The sequence below is a fragment of the Sander vitreus genome, chromosome 18 (genome assembly GCF_031162955.1).
Source record: "Sander vitreus isolate 19-12246 chromosome 18, sanVit1, whole genome shotgun sequence".
Taxonomy (NCBI): domain Eukaryota; kingdom Metazoa; phylum Chordata; class Actinopteri; order Perciformes; family Percidae; genus Sander; species Sander vitreus.
In genome coordinates this window covers 24,693,151-24,712,444 of record NC_135872.1, presented here as the reverse complement: position 1 = coordinate 24,712,444, position 19,294 = coordinate 24,693,151, and the positions used below count along the sequence as shown (strand labels likewise).

Sequence of the window (19,294 nt, the reverse complement as noted above, 5' to 3'; positions counted from 1 at the left end):
AAAAGAAGACCTCTAGAGAAAGGAGCAAAAAAAACCTGACAATGCAGCAGATCCTCCTGCATCAGGACATCAGGCATTCAAACTGACATGAACAGCATTCAACAGAGTCCAAATATAGCTCATAATTTGTGTTCATGAAGTTCATAAACTGTATGAAAATGTATGAATTTGACTAGATGTATTAAAAGGGAAATTGTCACTTGAGGCACTTGTCTGTGATGTCCTCACTTTCCACAGCTATTTGCATTGGTTGAGTCATAATGCTGTTCATCAATCACCTCATACATTAAAGGAGAATTCCGGCCAATTTTTACGTTAATCTTGATCGCTATTAATATGCGTGTACTTTCGATTGAAAAAAAAACAACCCGAATCGGTGCAGGCAACATGGAGTAGCTGCAGCTACGTGTACAAGCTTCCACTGAGCTAAAACTGCAGTTGTCGGGGCATATTTTAAGTTGCCTTTGTGCCTCTTAAAGGAGAACTCCAGGCAATTTTTACGTTAATCTTGATCGCTATAAGTATGTGAGTACTAAAAAACGAGCCAAATCGATGCTAGCAACATGGAGCTGCTGCAGCTAATGCCGAGAGCTCCCACTTAGCTAAAATGGCTGTTTTGGGGGCATATTATAAAGAGTGCCTTTGTGCTTCTTAAAATACACAAAATGCAATTAAAATATCTGTGCAACATGAACAGGGCCCTTACATGACAACAAGATGCGTTTTCAACTCAGACATTGTTTAAATTCACCTACCCTGTTAGCCGCTAGCTGCCGTCTGGGATGAGTGTGTTCAGCCAGGCTTTGGTAATAATCATCAAGAAGCAGTTCTGTGTGTATTTGTAGCATATATATCCATTTTGTGTGCGATCCATCTGGCGTTGGTGAATAGTAGTCTCTGCAGTGGCGAACTGTGTGTTAGTTGCCGTAGCCAGGCTAGCAGGCCCGACCGGCACCCTTCTACTTCCTCCCCGCCTTCCCCACCTGCCGCGGCTGACAACAATCCATGGGCACCCGCTGGTCTGGTGGATGTCCTCCAGAGGACAATTCATGCTTTCGCGGCGAAATATTTGCAGCGAAAAAAGTTTATTTCCCCCTCAAAAATAGGTAATTGAGCACTGTAGTGGTTATGATTATATCAGTGACTGTAACTACATGGAAACAGGCCAAATGATGCCTGTTTCTTGTAAAGTAACAGCGTTACAGAAGGCTGGCTGTAGTCTTGCGCTGAAGTCCCGTGGGAATTCAGTTGTAGCAGGAAAAGGTAAACAGCAGTGTGCAGATCGGAGCGTAGTGTGTGAAGAGTGAAGAGCGGAGGTGTTCACAAGGGAAGAAGCTTAGAGTAACATAACTATGGAGCTAGAGCTAGCCTTCAGTAACGTAGTCAGTAAATTCTGTCCTCTGGAGGACATCCACCTGACCAGCGGGCGCCCGTGGATTGTTGTCGGCCGCGGCAGGCGAGGAAGGCAGGGAGGAAGTAGAAGGATGCCGGTCGGACCTGCTAGCCTGGCTACGGCAACTAACACACAGTTCGCCACTGCAGAGACTACTATTCACCAACGCCAGATGGATCGCACACAAAATGGATATATATGCTACAAATACACACAGAACTGCTGCTTGATGATTATTACCGAAGCCTGGCTGAACACACTCACTCATCCCAGACAGCAGCTAGCGGCTAACAGGGTAGGTGAATTTAAACAATGTCTGAGTTGAAAACGCATCTTGTTGTCATGTAAGGGCCCTGTTCATGTTGCACAGACATTTTAATTGCATTTTGTGTCTGTTAAGAGGCACAAAGGCACTCTTTATGATATGCCCCCAAAACTGCCGTTTTAGCTAAGTGGGAGCACTCGCCATTAGCTGCAGCAGCTCCATGTTGCTAGCACCGATTTGGCAAATTTTTTTTTTTGCTATCGACAGTACTCACATACTTATAGTGATCAAGCTTAATGTAAAAATTGCCCAGAGTTCTCCTTTAACAGACACAAAATGCAATTAAAATGTCTGTGCAACATGAACTATTGAACAAAAAAATTGTCCGGAATTCTCCTTTAAAGGGGATGTACTCGAAATACAACAGCAGGCTGGGATTTCCTCCACAGACCGTTTCCCAAATTAGTGAAATACCTAAATTTTTTCATGGCCAATTGCACTAACATGCACGTGTGGCTGGACAGGCTATTAAAACAAAGAACAGAGAGATTACAACACACACAGACGGAGTGTGACTTTATTCTCTGCTTAGGACGCCATTACTTCACTATAACTTTACATAGCAAAAATTTGTTTGCTGCTATTTTAATCTTCCACAATAGATGTCAAGTACAGCCCCTTTAAAGTAAGGTTAGACAATATGGTGATATATATATTGCGAGATGATAGAAATTTGTTAGCAGTGATATAGTAGATACCACTTCCTCTGAGGTAGATATCTGTGGTTGTATGAGGCCTTGGCCAGAAATCTATTTGATCGTCCAGGAGCCAGATCATTGTTTACACAGGGAATTATTCAGGCGTTGTGACCCCCTTCTGGCAGAAATTGTGCGCAATTCTAAAATTAGTCAGGGGTTACCAATCTAATGGAGCACAGCGTAAATTCTTTCAGGAAGACTTCTAATAACTTCAATGACCGCTCTCTCTTCCTAAAACTAATCAGCTGTTTAGAGGCGTTCACCTTTCAGTTAAACCAATCAGAATCGGCCATGAATTTCATGAGCCAATCACAGCATTACACCCCTGCTTTAAATCAGTTTCTCTCTCTGCTGCTGTCAGCTGTCATTTCAGGCAAAGCGCGCAACTCTCCTCCTCCCCTCCACCTTCAGTCATCATAACCCGCGGCACCCTGGGTCTTGCTCCGGCAGACTAGAGACTAGACTTTATCGGGGGGATACGTCCTGTTTCTCTACCCCTTTAAAAAATTATTTTATAACGGTGGAGTCTAATCTCCAAAGACTCTGTACATTTCACTATGCATATGTTCAATAAACCTTTGCATATCTGCAACAAAGTCTCTCCTGATTGAAATGGTATTTTGATTTCATTACAGGTTTAGAAGGTCTCTGATCGCTAAACACTTTTTGAAATGGAATTCCATATAGTAAACATAAATTAGGTGGCATTCTACTTTAAGCTTCTGCTTGGTGACATTGTAGTAGCCCATCTGCAGCTACCTCTAATTATCCCGACACAGTCACAGGTCACAGCTGCATGGACAGTGCATCTGGATGTGTGTGACTTGTGCTGTATGTTGCTTGGTCTGCATTTGTGTGTTCATGCATGTGTGTATTTGTTTCTGCACAAGCACCGCAGGGAGAACATCCTCCTCAGGGGCCAGTGGACGACCCAAGGGTTCGAGTTGACAACACTGATAACCAAGATCAGCTGTTCAACCAATGAACCTTCAGCATATACAGACAGACACGTGCACACACAGTGTGAGTTTCAAAGAGGTGGAGAGAGAAACAGATGTCACATTGAAGCTGGGAGGAGGACCCTTCTCATCCGCATATGGAGTCCTCAAGGCAAACTGTCTGTGCATGCACACACACACACACACACACACACACACACACACACGCACACACACACACACACACACACACACACACACACACACACAGAGCATGGCTCTGCAGAGCACAGCACATGCATGGCAACAACCCAGAACCTCTCAATCTCTGTCTCCCCTTTGATGTCAGTGCAACATGAGCCAAGAAGACAAAGGAGGCATCACTGTGCAAATCAGAAATTCGTTAGAAACTAAACTACTGAAACTAACCCTGATATGCAGCTCTATATACTCACATAACTCAAAAAATCAAAAACTTAATTGTGAAGCAGAAGCCTTGCATTTCTAAAAAGTGACAAGGAAATTGTTAAAACCGCTGTCAGGGGTGAGACTACAACATTTAGTCGATAAATAAATGTAATGACAGATGCATGAAGCCAAAACATGTTAAATACATTTAAAAGTATCATCTATCAGGTGAGAGCAAGGTGCTCATTGAAATATTCAATGTTTTGTTTTCCAATTCCAATTTTTCCAATACATTTTATGTACTTTCTCATTGGAGTACATATTATTTCACCATTAATATTAATAAGCCAGTTACTAATTACATTCAGAACCTGAACGCCACAAACAAGATTTGATTTGTCCCTCTCTGATTACCTTCCTCAGCAGATTGCAGATCCTCTCGATGTTCCGAAGTCTCTCCCTCTGTGAGGAAACAAACAGGGAGAAGTATGTTTATAATTTCCTACAATTCACAGAACATAATCGTATTGATGACTCAGTCAGTTAAGTATGCTGACATCTGGTGAAAGATGAAACAAAATAGAAATAGTGCAAGTTTGTCCTTGTACTTGTACTGAAATTAGGCCTATAGGTGAAAATACATTCCCAGTATGCTGTTCATTTGTTCAAAATTATATTCCAGAAGAAACTACAGAAACAAATACAGCCAAGTATGCATGAATACATATTGGACCTCATTTAAATGGTATCAGGTTGAAATTAAATTGAACATTGATTGAACACTTAAGAAAGAGGAGGGGACAATTCACAACTTAAACCAAAATGTATGTCACCCCCTTATTCATAGAAATGAATGGGAAGCTAAATCGGTGGGACCACACCATTAAAAAGTTTTTCTGGGGCTCCCGGATAGCTTAGTTGCTGGAGCGGGCGCACATATATAGAAGTTCACTCCTCGACGTGGCGGGCCCAGGTTCTACTCCACCCTACGGCCCCTTTACTGCATGTCATTCCCCCTCTCTCTCCCCTTTCATTTCTTCAGCTGTCCTTTCAAATAAAAGCCTAAAAATGATCTTAAAAAAAATAAAAAATAAAGTTGTTCTGTTTATTTTCACCACTGTGTTTAAGCATTTAGTGCCTGCACTTTAAGAATGGCTGTACTCTAAACCAGATCATAGAGTTTTATAGATAAGAACTTTTTGATATTTGTTTCACATTTCTAGACACACCTATCTTACTATATAAAATCAACAGATATTTTCATAGGCTAGTGCTATAAGACCTAAGTCATTCTCCATAATTCAAACCTAAAACCACACAACACGAACAAGTTTTCTTCTGCAGATATCGGACGATGATTTTACTCTGCTCAAAGTATCTGAGAGTCAAAGTGGGCCCTAGTCAAGCCTGGTCCAATTTATATTCAGCCTAATCAAGTTTGGTAAGGTTCCATCGCATTGGTACTGTTATCGGGTCAGAGTGTCAATATGTCTAATGCCTAAGATGATCCAAGTGGGCTTGCTATCAGCTCAGACTATGAGGTGTGTTATAATTATTGAGAGAATCACATGTATTGCCAAATTGCGGTGCTGTCCGTGTTCTCTATTTAGGTCTGTTTGGGTCGAAAACATTTAGGATCAGATCTAATTATCCCATGGTCTGTAGAGATCAGGTATGCCCTGTGGACCACTTTGAAATCTCATCAATCTTTGGATTGTGTGCACATTAGTAGTGAAGTGTGACGGCAAGCAATTTCCTCATATAGAATTTTGGAGTAGAGATTAATAGACCTTTTCTTTTCAGCACTCACTGTAGTTATCATTGTGTTAACAAAGTTACTATATTGTTATATTTGCAGGCTTGTGTAATAAGCTGTAAAATGCTTAAATCAGCACTTGCCACAATGCTGACTCTTAACAGCCACCATTTCACCAAAGCTTTTAACATCATCATCAAATATTAACTAATTCCTATAGAGACACATTCTGGACTTGACTGGGCTCCACATGGGGCAATGCATAACTCGGGCTGCTTATGAATCATATATTGATCTGAGTGTCACTCTGTTTATGCTTGTGGACAGTTAGTTGGACTTTATCTCTGCTTCTCCTAAGCTGGCTGCAAACATTAACAACAGAGGCTCCAAGGAAACGATAAAGTATATTAAAAAAAAAAGTATGATCATACAGAACATCAAAGCCTGCATGTCTAAACGGATATTTAGTAACCACACAAGAAAAACAGGATTAAAATGTATGAAAATGTGCTGAAATAATTACAATTAAAACACACTCTGCTGCACACACACACACACACACACACACACACACACACACACACACACACACACACACACACACACAGTCAAAGATCGGCCATCCAAAACTGGCAGCCTTATTCCAAACACACAGTATCTCATGAAATTTGACTCTAAGATTCCCTGTAATTAGTTTTGTAAAAATATAAGTATTGTATGTTTTTTGCCAGTTGTCTTTTCTTTTATTATATTGTCCCGTTCTTCTTTTCCTAAACCTAACCGTCCCGTTGTTGCCCCGTGTGTCATGGAAACGTAAGCCCACCCACAATCTTTTCCTTAACTTAAGGGTTAAGGTTCATTTCATGGAATTCTTCCGTGGGCCCATGAAACTGCCACAGATTTTGAGTTAAGGGGCCGTGTTCATTTCACGGAATTCTGTGAGATCAGGTTGATACTGGTGATCAGTCATATAATTGCCTTACTACGGTGTGCTCACCCCAGAACACTATAACAGATAAACAAGTTATTTTAGCACAAAAGATGCAAGATTATTTCCTGGGTGCACTATTTCACATGACATGATCAGTTTAGTGCTGTAAATTGTGTAACACTTCTCGGTAGCATTTCAATTGAGTCACAACCAGGACCCCAGGCAGTGCGCTGGGCTTTGAAGCAAATTGAGCATAGTGGCCAAACAGTGAAACTGCAACTCCCGGTCCCTCACTTGATGCCCTCTGCCCAAAAAGACTTGCGCATGGCGAAAGAGACATTTGTAAAACAGTCGATAATTTTTTGAGCATCACATCCCCCGCAAAATGGCCCGTTTCAAAAACAAAACAAACTTAATTCTTAAGTGTCACATATACACAGTACAATGTGATACATTTTATTTCTGCAATTTAACCCATCCTAAGTATATTAGGAGCTATATAAAATATACAGTGTCCGGGGAGCAACTTGGGGTTCAGTGTCTTGCTCAGGGACACTTTGACATATGGACCGGCAACGTTGTGGTTATGGGGCAACCACTCAACCTCCAAGCCATAAGCCACCCACTATCGTAACTTGATTTATATAATTTAATCCCCATTTAAGTTAGCGGAGCACCAAACTGGAAGTAGCCTGAGCTCTGCCTAGAACGCTGTATCTAGTTCTTAATTATACATCCACTAGTGTAGTGCCCGTTTGGAGCGTCAGCCTGTTCGGAACAGGCCAATTGTTTGGTTTCCAGTATTTTCCCCCCACAACTTTATCGAACTATAAGTGTGGTCCATCAGGCGCGGCTGCAGCTGCGGCTCATCTAGAGATTTGGCGTGTCTCCTTTTTACGTCTAGCCGTCACATATCCAGGTAGCGCTGTGGCCAGGGTGGGGGAAGCAGGCCGTAGAAATGTGCAGCATCAAAAAAATGTGCTAGAGAGCCCAAGAGCATAAGAATAATAATAATAAATAAATACATAATATACAATTTCTTTCTTTTTTTTAACATGCAAATTCCTCTTATTCATACTGACTCCCTTTCCAAGATCAGCCACAGTGCAACTAAACAGTCTCCATGGAAACTTTTTTTACTGCTGTGAAATCTCTTTCAATGCAGTAAATGCCTTAACACCTTGTCTTAACTAAGGAAACCTTTTAAGGGATTTTGTGCAACACCCTTAAGTAAGTCCCTCAGCTAAGGAGAAATTAAGCCTTAAAGGTGCACTATGCGTTCCTGCATGACCTGTTTACAGTGTCGCGGGTCCATCCATCCATCTTCATCCGCTTATCCGGGGTCGGGTCGCGGGGTAGCAGCTCCAGCAGGGGACCCCAAACTTCCCTTTCCCGGGCCACATTAACCAGCTCCGACTGGGGGATCCCGAGTGCTCCCAGGCCAGGTTAGAGATATAATCCCTCCACCTAGTCCTGGGTCTCCCCCGAGGCCTCCTCCCAGCTGGACGTGCCTGGAACACCTCCCTAGGGAGGCGCCCAGGGGGCATCCTTACCAGATGCCCGAACCACCTCAACTGGCTCCTTTCGACGCAAAGGAGCAGCGGCTCTACTCCGAGCTCCTCACGGATAACTGAGCTTCTCACCCTATCTCTAAGGGAGACGCCAGCTACCCTCCTGAGGAAACCCATTTCGGCCGCTTGTACCCTGGATCTTGTTCTTTCGGTCATGACCCAGCCTTCATGACCATAGGTGAGGGTAGGAACAAAAACTGACCGGTAGATTGAGAGCTTTGCCTTCTGGCTCAGCTCTCTTTTCGTCACAACGGTGCGATAAATTGAATGTAATACCGCACCTGCTGTGCCGATTCTCCGACCAATCTCCCGCTCCATTGTCCCCTCACTCGCGAACAAGACCCCAAGGTACTTGAACTCCTTCACTTGGGGTAAGGACTCATTCCCTACCTGGAGAAGGCACTCCATCGGTTTCCTGCTGAGAACCATGGCCTCCGATTTAGAGGTGCTGATCCTCATCCCAGCCGCTTCACACTCGGCTGCGAACCGATCCAGTGAGTGCTGAAGGTCACAGGCCGATGATGCCATCAGGACCACATCATCTGCAAAAAGCAGCGATGAGATCCCCAGCCCACCGAACTGCAACCCCTCTCCACCCCGACTACGCCTCGATATCCTGTCCATAAATACTACAAACAGGATTGGTGACAAAGCGCAGCCCTGGCGGAGGCCAACTCTCACCTGAAACGAGTCCGACTTACTGCCGAGAACCCGGACACAGCTCTCGCTTTGGTCGTACAGGGTGGATGGCCCTGAGAAGGGACCCCCTCACCCTGTACTCCCGCAGCACCTCCCACAGTATCTCCCGGGGCACCCGGTCATACGCCTTCTCCAGATCCACAAAACACATGTAGACTGGTTGGGCATACTCCCAGGCTCCCTCCAGGATCCTTGCGAGAGTAAAGATCTGGTCCGTTGTTCCACGACCAGGACGGAATCCGCATTGTTCCTCTTCAACCTGAGATTCGACTATCGACCGAACCCTCCTTTCCAGCACCTTGGAGTAGACTTTACCGGGAGGCTGAGAAGTGTGATACCCCTGTAATTGGCACACACCCTCTGGTCCCCCCTTTTTAAAAAGGGGGAACCACCACCCCGGTCTGCCACTCCTTAGGCACCGTCCCAGACTTCCACGCAATGTTGAAGAGGCGTGTCAACCAAGACAACCCCTCCACACCCAGAGCTTTAAGCATTTCTGGGACGGATCTCATCAATTCCTGGGGCTTTGCCACTGTGGAGTTGTTTAACTACCTCAGCAACCTCCACCAGGGAAATTGATGCCAATCCCCCCTCATCCTCCAGCTCTGCCTCTACCATAGAGGGCGTATTAGTCGGATTTAGGAGTTCCTCAAAGTGCTCCTTCCACCGCCCTATTACCTCCTCAGTTGAGGTCAACAGCGTCCCATCCTTACTGTACACAGCTTGGATGGTTCCCCGCTCCCCTCCTGAGGTGGCGAACGGTTTTCCAGAAGTACCTTGGTGCCGACCGAAAGTCCTTCTCCATGTCTTCTCCGAACTTCTCCCACACACGCTGCTTTGCCTCTTTCACGGCAGAGGCTGCAGCCCTTCGGGCCCTTCGGGTACCTTGCAACTGCCTCCGGAGTCGTCTGGGATAACATATCCCGGAAAGACTCTTCTTCAGTCGGACGGCTTCCCTGACCACCGGTGTCCACCACGGTGTTCGTGGGTTACCGCCCCCTGAGGCACCTAAGACCCTAAGACCACAGCTCCTCACCGCAGCTTCAGCAATGGAAACTTTGAACATTGTCCACTCAGGTTCAATGCCCCCAGCCTCCACAGGGATGCACGAAAAGCTCCGCCGGAGGTGTGAGTTGAAAGTCTGTCGGACAGGGGGCCTCCTCCAGACGTTCCCAATTTACCCGCACTACCCGTTTGGGCTTACCAGGTCTGTCCAGAGTCTTCCCCCACCCCCTGACCCAACTCACCACCAGATGGTGATCGGTTGACAGCTCCGCCCCTCTCTTCACCCGAGTGTCCAAAAACATATGGCCTCAGATCAGATGAAACGATTATAAAATCGATCATTGACCTTTGGCCTAGGGTGCTCTGGTACCAAGTACACTTATGAGCATCCCTATAGTTCGAACATGGTGTTCGTTATAGACAATCCATGACTAGCACAGAAGTCCAACAACAAACAACCACTCTGGTTTAGATCAGGGAGGCCGTTCCTCCCAATCACGCTCTCCATGTGTCTCCATCATTACCCACGTGCGCGTTGAAGTCCCCCCAGCAGAACTATGGAGTCCCCGACTGGAGCCCCATGCAGGACTCCACTCAAGGTCTCCAAGAAGGCCGAATACTCTGAACTCTTGTTTGGTGCATATGCACAAACAACAGTCAGAGTTTTCCCCCCACAACCCGCAGGCGTAGGGAGGCGACCCTCTCGTCCACCGGGTTAAACTCCAACGTAGCGGCGCTCAGCCGGGGGCTTGTGAGTATCCCCACACCCGCCCGGCGCCTCACACCCTGGGCAACTCCGGGAGAAGAAAAGAGTCCAACCCCTATCCAGGAGTATGGTTCCAGAACCAAGACTGTGCGTAGAGGTAAGCCCCACCAGATCTAACCGGTAGCGCTCCACCTCCCGCACAAGTTCCGGCTCCTTCCCCACAGAGAGGTGACATTCCACGTCCCCCAGAGCCAGCCTCTGCTGCCCGGGTCTGGTCCGTCGAGGCCCCTGACCTTCACTGCCACCCATGTGGCAGCGCACCCGACCCCAGCGGTTCCTCCCACAGGTGGTGGGCCCATGGGATGGAGGGATGTCCGCCACGTAGCTTTTTTCGGGCTGTGCCCGACCGGGCTCCGTGGCAAACCCGGCCACCAGACGCTCGCTGACGAGCCCTCCATCTGGGCCTGGCTCCAGACGGGGCCCCGGGCTTCCTCCGGGCAGGGTCACTTCATCCCTTCCTCGATTTTTCATAGGATTTTTGAACCATTCTTTGTCTGGCCCCTCACCTGAGACCACTTTGCCTTGGGAGACCCCTACCAGGAGCACAAAGCTCCAGACAACACAGCCCTCAGGTTCATAGGGACACACAAACCTCTCCACCACGATAAGGTGATGGTTCCCGCGGGTGAAAACGGAAAAATATTTTATCGGATGTGCCTTTCGTTTATACGGTGACAGCATTTTTGGGGCTTAAAAACGCAAAAAAGTGAAACCACCCTCCAAATTGGAAATCTAAAAAAAACGCTCCACCATCGCATTCCCGTCTAAAGGGTAAAAAAGGAAAAGTCTGAAGACAGCGGTGTGGAGAGAGTTGTTGGAGAGCCTGTTGTTACGGAGTAGGCTACAGAAATTATAGGCTCCTGTTATCTATAAGATTTTCAATGTAATGGCTCAATATTTAAATGATTTCGACAATGTGGATAAGGTTGTTATAGTTAGATGACCATATGTAGGCTATTCATATAAGCCAGAGTAGGCTACAACGTTGCGGATGAATAGAAAGAGAGAGAGCGGTCAGAGGAGGGTCTGCTTCAGCCTCCTCTGCCCGCTGCCTCTCACTCTCAAGCAGCGGTGAAGGGCTGCGAGGCTCAGGATATTGGTAGTGCTCCCGTGGGTGCTGTGCTGTGGCTTATCAAGGTCGACTGTGCCGGTCATCATCAGACAAACATGCTACTCCACCTCCTCGTCTTTTCCAGACAAGCTTTGTTGTTGTGGTTTCGCGCTACTAAGGAGAGAAGTAGAAACAAGGTTCTACGTAGGCGCGCGGCCTTGGTGGTGTTGTGTGGCAAGCCACCTAGCCGCCTGGCGTGCATACTACATCGAATTTCACGTACTTTTGCGTCACCATAGGCACGCAGATCTCCCCCCCAAAACTCTTGTCTAAACGTAGAATAAAAAGTGAGAATGCAACGCGTTTTCTCTTCAGATCATTTCTGTCTAAACATACTAACCTAACCTAACTGTCACTAAACCCCACCCCTCCCCCAACCATCTTGTTGGTGATTGGCTGGAACGTGTTTGTTATATTTTGGTGCTTATCCTGTGCCTCTAGTGTTTGCCTCTAGGAGAGATGCCTACGATTTGAGACAAAAATGAAATTGCGCGGAAACCATGCAGGAACGCATAGTGCATCTTCAAGTGTCATACTTAAGGAAAAAACATTAGGTGTTTTCTGCCCTCAAGTGGCAAAAAATGAATGAATACTGCTTTCATGCCCATATATAAGGATGGTAACATAAGCGGTTTAATGTATTTGAATGTTCGTACTTTAAATGCTGAGGGTCTCGCAATAATTTCCTAAAATATGCATTGATTAGGATGTATGGGACTATTTTTAAGAACTGCAGACAGTGACAGTGGTTTCTCTTGGAAAATGTTTAATTTATGTCAGTGCTCTAAATAATGAAAACCAGAAGTTACTGGGTAGGAGGCTGCAAATAAGTCTAAGGTAACACCACGATAACAATGGAGATATGGAGAAAGAGGAGAAAATAAGTGAACTGTAGTAAAAAATGAAGGTGACCACTGTATACCACTCTATCAGTTTCATGTTGTGTTATTTATGTGTGTGTGTGTGTGTGTGTGTGTGTGTGTGTGTGTGTGTGTGTGTGTGTGTCAGGGGTGAAAATTTAGGGCTGTGACAATAACCTCAATACTAGTGGTGACGTGCTACTTTTTGCCGGCGAAAGTTACAGGAGAACAGATGTCGTGTGATATGAAATATAATGAAAGCAATAATCATTGTGTAGTTATCCTCATCGACTGTCTTCTATCCTATATTCAAGAGTTTATGGGGGAAAAAAAACTTTAGTTGCTCATCACTTCAGCTTTGCACAGGAGGATGGACAGTCAATTGAGCTGAGGTGGACGTGGACACATTAATATTAATGCTGCAGTGTCTACCATTGCACATTAGCCTACCAGCTAGAGGAGTTTCCTTCTGCTTATAGCTTAATCCCGACAAAACTGCACGATAAAATTTCAGCCTGCATGGATGTTTTGTAGCCTAAACAGGGCAGCTTATGTTGGTAGAGAGAGCAACAAGTTAGCGGACTGCCGAGTCACCCTCTCTCCTCTCTGTCTGCTCAGCTGCTAGACCGCTGTGCTGCGAAGTGTCTGCACTCGGCATTGTGGGCAAACTTTTTTTTTTACTTTACAAACACAAAACCAACAGAAAAAAAAACGTAGTAATGTTCCCTGTTTTGTTGCTAAACTGTATGTAAAATGAGCGGTGACGTTAAATCACCTGTTTCAGGTAACTTTGTTCTAAGGTAGGCTACTGTCTATATGTTGGAGCGGTGGTTAGCAAGCAAATAAACCCACTGAAGGCGCTGTTATTGTTTATATTTTGGCACAATATTGAGTAATGACAGTAGTAGTGGTCATAGTCAGTGAAAATGTGATCTGAGATGCATATTGCAAAATGTATCTGGAATTGTTCATTAGATACTGTATGTGTGATATATGTAAAGCTGAACGGACTCACAGTAGTAAAACAGATTTTATTCTGATTCAAATACTCTCTGTGAGTGTGTGTGTGTGTGTGTGTGTGTGTGTGTTAAGATTTGCCAGCTACAGTATCAAGACATCCACTCTCATCTTCTCAAAACGCCTCGTGGGACTTTTCCTTTATTACACAAGAACAACGGAAGGTAGCGTGGGAAAAAATATGGAACTATATATCGCAACGCCTTTAACTGTGCATTATTTCAAATGTTTCACAGTACAAGGAGAAGCCATTTCAGCTGAAAAAAGTTTGACTTTGAAGTGCAATGTGAGGCAGCAGCATGAAGGGCAAAAAGGGAATCCATGATTGGGGAGGAGGAACAGCAGGAAAGTGTGGTCAGGGTAAAAATTTGTATTCATAGTGGTAGATTACAGATTGCTGCAGCATGCACAGGAAGTCTTTCATGTTTCATGCTTAAAAAAAAGCAGAAATGTAACCCTCCCTCTGTCCTTGATATGACCTCATCCACTGCACACGCATATAACACACACACACACACACACACACACACACACACACACACACACACACACACACACACACACACACACACACCACAACAGCCATGAAAGGCCCAGTCTGATAGCCAATTATCGCCGCTGCAATTATGATGTCTATTTCTGGTTAAGTCCGCACACCTTATCAAGGACCGGGCTAATTCACTCCTGCACAACACCATCTCCCATCGCCATCATCTCCTGCCAGGTTTGAAGAAGGACATGCAAATATATTCTACTCAGATAGCATTGTGTGTGTGTGTGTGTGTGTGTGTGTGTGTGTGTGTGTGTGTGTGTGTGTGTGTGTGTGTCAGTGTACATGTACGCACACACACCCACAACTGTCTACTCATTAGCAAGCAATTAGGCTGATGTCTCTTTGAAATGTAACTCAGCGAGAATTTGCTTGACAAGCGAGAGCGGTGCTGAAGTATAAACAAGAGTCAGAAGAAGAGAGTGTGTGGGGGGATTGGAAGTGGGAAGGTGGAGGGTTGCTTTAAATTGACCTTTACTTAACCAGGCAGAACAATTAAGAGCAAATTCTCATTTACAGGCTGAGCATCGTGTAAGCTTCATTGGACAATGAACCCCTAAAGATGAAGTGGAAGAGGGTGTTCGTAATGCAAATGTTCTACTGGTGTGCAGCCTTAAATGCTGTGAAGTAAATTTTCCCCTTTGACTCAAGTAAGACTTGAACTAAAGCGGGGGAGACAAGCGAGGAGCAGCAAGGGAGATGGAGTAATATGGTGATTGAGGGATGGAGGGGAGCATTTAAACAGTGTGAAGAGGCTACAGAAGCTGTCATCACTTATGCTTGTGTCCTTGGTGGGATGCTGATAAACATCAATCAGTTACGCTAATGTAGCTCAGCGCAAATTCTTTCAGGAAGACCTAACAAATAATCAGTCTCTCCTAAAGCGAATCAGCGCCGGAGGCGTTCACCTTCTGATAAACCAATCAGGAACGGCCAAGGATTCTATAGGCCAATCACAGCGCCACAACACTGTTTCAAAAGCTGCTTCTCTCCCTGTGCTATCAGCTGTCATTTCAGGAAGGCGTGCAAGTTGCTTCAACTTTTATGGCCCGTGTCTCGGGTGGTAGCTGCTGATGTCTAACCTGGTGAAAATCTCTCTCTCTCGTATTATTCCTGTCTAGCGGCCTTTTCCGCTGCACTGGGGAATTCACGCCGGATCAACTGGTTGCAACCTGCCAGCGTATTTTCTCCAGCAAATTGCCGACTGCCGCCCGGCCCTGCTCGGACCGCGCAGCTGGCCTCCAGCTGCCCGATGCTCAGCTGTCAGCGTTGAACGCGACTTAAGTTGGGTCCTCCATCACAGCAGAGGAACCGGCATGGTCAAATCAGCTGGAACATTCAACCCTTCAAAGTTAAGTTGTCTCATCGGGCTGCGTTTCATTCATGTTGCCGCACCGGGCACATGGTTCGGGTTGCTGCGGCTGGAGTTCCGGGTGCAGTCTAAACTCTGGTTTCAGCCGCGGCTTGCTCTGTGTCTGGGGGTTCCCTACCGTAAACGCTGTAATAGAGACAGCAGGGGGCATTGTTTTACTTCTAATAACTACATCAGGTTTAAGCGTGCACATAGGCTGGCACGTCTATTCTCTTTCAAGTGCATAGTAGGCTAGCTGCTTCTATCTTTCCAACTTTTGCCTGACCTATTGGTAACTCTTCATCTATTGCAGAGCGTTAAGTGACGTTATCGCTGACATTGAATGTGGCTGACTCACGGCATCAAGTCTCATTCACGTCGTAGGATACTGCTTACAACATTATCATTCTAAACGTGGAGGCGCCGCTCCTGTTCGTTTGCACGAAGACGCACTCTCTGTTTCTTATCTTAGGTAACTACTTATTGCTCAGGCTCATACGGGCTTCCTCTCACCTTATACTTATTCCTGGGAGTTCCCGGTCTAAAATAGGTTAGCTATCATTTAAGCTAGTTCTCATCAAAGCTAACGTTTCATATTAGCATTATCGGGTCATATATATTAAGATAGAGGCTGCTCTTATTGCGGCTAATCAAGGTATCTCAGGTACGTCCTGACAATACTTGGTCGTGGGCCTTCCTCTGCCTGCTCCCCTTATATTCACCCGGCATCCTCGCAATCCGAGATTCCTTAAGCTGAATTCCTGTCAGCATGCATATAACTGGTGGTGGTGTGATTTCGCGGTTGTGTTTTGTATTATCTCACATCTACGGAGTTATTTGTTCATATTGCATTTTCTCTATTCTATATGTTTGTCATTTATTTAATTGTTTATATTCTGGCCAGACTTGCCAATACTGTTGTCAAGGATAGTAAACTGGTTAGAATTTTGTTTTGCTTGTGTTTCCTGGCCTGAGCCGCCCTACGGCGGAGATGCCGAGATTTCATTGGTCTTTAGTTTGCAGGCATTAAATTGCCGCCGGCTTGAGTAGCCGAGATTTGGATGTCTTTATGTTGCAGGCATTACGTTGCCACCGGCCTGAGATGCCGAGATTTTACGTCTTTCTTTTGCAGGCATTCAACTTGTAGTTTTAAGTAGTCAAGGTTTTTCTTATGTCCGTTTTCTATTTGTATTTGAATTGTTGTACTGTATTGCATTTTATCGTGAAACAAGTGATCTTTATTTGTGAAATGTGCTGTAATGACATTGCTTGCTTACTTACTTGCCAATGGCCTGAGATGCTGAGATTTGACTCGTCTTTATTTTGGCATTACCTTGCCACTGGCCTGTGATGCCGAGATTCTTTTTCCCTTTTGTTTGCGGCTATTGCACTCCGGTCAAACTGCGGAAATTATTTTGCTCTCGTTTTGGGGGTTTTATCACTACACTATGGAGTTATTTCATTCATATGGCATTTTCTCTATTCTATATTTTGCTGGACCTCTTTGTTTTGGGGGTTACATCGTGGTTCCCTACCCCTATATTAAATGTATTAATATATTAAATGTATTATATATATAAATAATACGATGGAGTTCAATCTCCAATACACTGTACAGTATATGCTGTTGTACATTAAAATCTTTTGCATATCTGCAAATAAGTCTCTCCTGATTGAAATGAAAACACTCCTAAAATTCACATTCATAAAACATTTCAATAACAACAAAAACACCCAACTCTATTAGCTTTATCTCTGTCCTCAGTTAATGCTCTGATTTGAGACTCAGATGATATTATCATTGCATACTGTATTTCATTGGCTATAGATGTATTTCTTCGTAATAAAGCAATGTGCGCATGTAAATATGTACTGTAAGGGCTCCTGCACACTGCCTGTGTGTCAGCTGTGTGGCTTGTCCGATTTTATTTTGGCTCCTATGTTAACAGGTTAGAGCTTGCACACTGCTTGCGTGACACGCACTTCTCAGGTGCGGCTCGAGCCGCACCGAAAATGCGTGCATGTTAGAAATAGGACCAACGCCTATTTTTCACGCGACACGCAAGCGTGTTGGAAGCGTTTCCAGGCAAAATAGAATACGAAAAGATGTTTATATGACATTTTGATACAAATACATTTAATAAATTACATTTTGATGTTTGAAAGTCTCTAGGTTTTGACATAAATGCAGATATAAATATAATTTTAAAAAATAATAATTATCGATTTTCAAATATTGCACCTGTCAGTACAGAAAGAAATATTCTGTAGCCTATTTTGCCGTCAATACTGCCGATGTTGTCTTTGCTGTAATCAAATCAGTATATATTATGTTTAACATGAAGTATACTACTGCTTGAGGGCAGTAAATTTCTACAACTCTCCCCCATATGTCGAGTAAGGGTGATCCAAATCATTATCAATGGGAAACATACAGTGGGGAGAACAAGTATTTGATATACTGCGGATTTTGCAGGTTTTCCCACTTACAAAGCATGTAGACGTCTGTAATTTTTATTATAGGTACTCTTCAACTGTGAGAGACGGAATCTAAAACAAAAATCCAGTAAATCACATTGTATGATTTTTAAGTAATTAATTAGCATTTTATTGCATGACATAAGTATTTGATACATCAGAAAAGCAGAACTTAATATTTGGTACAGAAACCTTTGTTTGCAATTACAGAGATCATACGTTACCTGTAGTTCTTGACCAGGTTTGCACACACTCCTCCATACAAACCTTCTCCAGATCCTTCAGGTTTCGGGGCTGTCGCTGGGCAATACGGACTTTCAACTCCCTCCAAAGATTTTCTATTGGGTTCAGGTCTGGAGACTGGCTAGGCTACTCCAGGACCTTGAGATGCTTCTTACGGAGCCACTCCTTAGTTGCCCTGGCTGTGTGTTTTGGGTCGTTGTCATGCTGGAAGACCCAGCCACGACCCATCTTCATCATGCTCTTACTGAGGTAAGGAGGTTGTTGGCCAAGATCTCTCGATACATGGCCCCATCCATCCTCCCCTCAATACGGTGCAGTCGTCCAGTCCCCTTTGCAGAAAAGCATCCCCAAAGAATGATGTTTCCACCTCCAAGCTTCACGGTTGGGATGGTGTTCTTGGGGTTGTATTCATTCTTCTTCTTCCTCCAAACACAGCGAGTGGAGTTTAGACCAAAAAGCTCTATTTTTGTCTCATCAGACCATATGACCTTCTCCCATTCCTCCTCTGGATCATCCAGATGGTCAATGGCAAACTTCAGACGGGGGACATGCACTGGCTTGAGCAGGGGGACCTTGCGTGCGCTGCAGGATTTTAATCCATGACGGCGTAGTGTGTTACTAATGGTTTTCTTTGAGACTGTGGTCCCAGCTCTCTTCAGGTCATTGACCAGGTCCTGCCGTGTAGTTCTGGGCTGATCCCTCACCTTCCTCATGATCCTTGATGCCCCACGAGGTGAGATCTTGCATGGAGCCCCAGACCGAGGTAGATTGACCGTCATCTTGAACTTCTTCCATTTTCTAATAATTGCGCAGTTGTTGCCTTCTCACCAAGCTGCTTGCCTATTGTCCTGTAGCCCATCCCAGCCTTGTGCAGGTCTACAATTTTATCCCTGATGTCCTTACACAGCTCTCTGGTCTTGGCCATTGTGGAGAGGTTGGAATCTGTTTGAGTGTGTGGACAGGTGTCTTTTATACAGGTAACGAGTTCAAACAGGTGCAGTTCATACAGGTAATGAGTGGAGAACAGGAGGCTTCTTAAAGAAAAAACTCTGTGAGAGCTGGAATTCTTACTGGTTGGTAGGTGATCAAATACTTATGTCATGCAATAAAATGCAAATTAATTATTTAAAAATCATACAATGTGATTTTCTGGATTTTTTGTTTTAGATTCCGTCTCTCACAGTTGAAGTGTAC

The 19,294-nt window shown here is 44.8% G+C and overlaps 1 protein-coding gene across 1 annotated transcript in view; it reads right to left on the bottom strand.

The window, feature by feature from the left end:
- cnih3 (cornichon family AMPA receptor auxiliary protein 3) overlaps nt 1-19,294 on the bottom strand; it is a 125,406-nt gene that overhangs the window by 56,902 nt on the left and 49,210 nt on the right. Inside the window, exon 3 of the mRNA XM_078275143.1 lies at nt 4,177-4,224. Coding sequence (XP_078131269.1) covers nt 4,177-4,224 — 48 coding nt within the window. The remainder of the gene's footprint in view (nt 1-4,176; nt 4,225-19,294) is intronic.